The following is a 1,984-nucleotide window of genomic DNA, read 5'->3' as shown; positions in this document are numbered from 1 at the left end:
TCCATGCTCATGTTCATGTCCATGTCCATGTCCATGCTCATGTTCATGTCCATGTCCATGTCCATGTTCATGTCCATGTCCATGTCCATGTTCATGTCCATGTCCATGTTCATGTCCATGTTCATGTTCATGTCCATGTTCATGTCCATGTTCATGTCCATGTTCATGTTCATGTCCATGTTCATGTCCATGTTCATGTTCATGTTCATGTCCATGTTCATCATCATCCTTATCACTATTACAGGTTATATATGTTCTAACACAAGATCCACATTCATCATCCAATTATAAAGTAATAGTAGGATAGCATCCATATCATTATGATATTCTAGAGTATATCATCGAATATATTATACATACCTCCCCCTCCTAGAGATACAAAATATCCATCTATAATAGCATTATGGTATATTAATGTACTTCGAAGGCATTTACCTATAAGGTAATAATAACAACAACAACATGTACTACTACTACTACCAGTCTCAATATACATTCGTGTTGTTAGTTCCCAACATAGTATAGTAATCCATTCGGGTCCAAAAGGCTTCAATGAAGCATTAATAGATCCTTTAAGTAAACTGAACTATACTCAACATAATGGTCGTAGGATATGTTTAGACCCTTTATGACAACCATGATTATCATCATCATCATTATCTGCTGTATATATATAATATTGTGTTAGTATCACACGTAGTATCAAATATTATTATTATTCTAATGATGAGTAGTAAGGCAAGGATGTTGCTGATAGTACTGGTATATACTATGATAATATTGTTGTATCTATGGTACTCTCATGAATTACGAGGAGAGAAACGAGCGGTAGAGACCGACGAGTTATAAAGAGGCATCTAAGTGTTATCAATGTCCCTATTGGTTGAGAAGCATGGTATGCTGTATATACAGTACACAGAAGGTCTGCGGATACAGTCCTCCACAAGGAATATAATATTGATTCTTTCATAACTACAAAGGCTTTCGACGACGACCAACTTCTCCTCCTGCTACTGCTACTACTTCTTCTTCTAAATGATAATAAGCATAAACGGCATATACACTCCAGAGTAATTATCACCGTTTCATGACTGTTTATTCAAGTAAAAGTGAGAGTAAAAATTAGATGCGCAGAATCTGCCACATTGTTTTGGAATATCTTCAATGTTAGTGGGATGACAACTGAGACTTATTCGGTATTGATTGCCATCCCGAAGTCCGAGATGGGCGGCCGCCATCCCGAAGTCCGAGATGGGCGGCCATCCCGAAGTCCGAGATGGGCGGCCATCCCGAAGTCCGAGATGGGCGGCCGCCATCCCGAAGTCCGAGATGGGCGGCCGCCATCCCGAAGTCCGAGATGGGCGGCCATCCCGAAGTCCGAGATGGGCGGCCATCCCGAAGTCCGAGATGGGCGGCCATCCCGAAGTCCGAGATGGGCGGCCATCCCGAAGTCCGAGATGGGCGGCCATCCCGAAGTCCGAGATGGGCGGCCGCCATCCCGAAGTCCGAGATGGGCGGCCATCCCGAAGTCCGAGATGGGCGGCCATCCCGAAGTCCGAGATGGGCGGCCATCCCGAAGTCCGAGATGGGCGGCCATCCCGAAGTCCGAGTTGGCTTCATCATAATGTGGTGTGCTATAGTAGTAGGGAGGCAAAAGTTATGCTTCAACACCACCACCACTACGGTTAATGACTAAGCTCTAATTGCTACTATCATGGCAACTGATTTACCATGGATAAATAACGAAGAACTGGACTGATTCTACAGTACACATCATCAGCTAGATGAGGATGATGATATATTCTATGCTTAACTGGAGCATGCCAGAGGAGCAGCAATACATGTGGTCTTTGATGATGATGATGATAGTCATCTGATATAGTACTATTACCTAAGGAATCCCAAGTCATCTCTATGAATGTTCTCATCGTCTACTATTATCTTTACACAGATAAGGGTCAGTCATACAATTACTATGCCATTA

The 1,984-nt window shown here is 42.9% G+C and overlaps 2 protein-coding genes across 2 annotated transcripts; both read left to right on the top strand.

Annotated features, from left to right (window-relative positions):
* Nucleotides 1-3: 3 nt before the first annotated feature.
* Nucleotides 4-291, top strand: Pmar_PMAR025583 (conserved hypothetical protein; the record flags this gene model as incomplete). Its single annotated transcript, XM_002765193.1, has 1 exon — nt 4-291. The coding sequence occupies one exon, from the start codon at nt 4-6 to the stop codon at nt 289-291; it is 288 nt and encodes a 95-aa protein (XP_002765239.1).
* Nucleotides 292-1,276: 985 nt separating this feature from the next.
* On the top strand, nt 1,277-1,696 carry Pmar_PMAR025582 (hypothetical protein; the record flags this gene model as incomplete). The annotated part of the gene is made up of 1 exon (XM_002765192.1): nt 1,277-1,696. The coding sequence occupies one exon, from the start codon at nt 1,277-1,279 to the stop codon at nt 1,694-1,696; it is 420 nt and encodes a 139-aa protein (XP_002765238.1).
* Nucleotides 1,697-1,984: the final 288 nt, after the last annotated feature.

This window comes from Perkinsus marinus (genome assembly GCF_000006405.1).
Source record: "Perkinsus marinus ATCC 50983 genomic scaffold scf_1104296975596, whole genome shotgun sequence".
NCBI classification, from domain to species: Eukaryota; Perkinsozoa; order Perkinsida; family Perkinsidae; genus Perkinsus; species Perkinsus marinus.
Note: the sequence above shows the minus strand (reverse complement) of the source record. Positions and strands in the feature narration are given on the sequence as shown.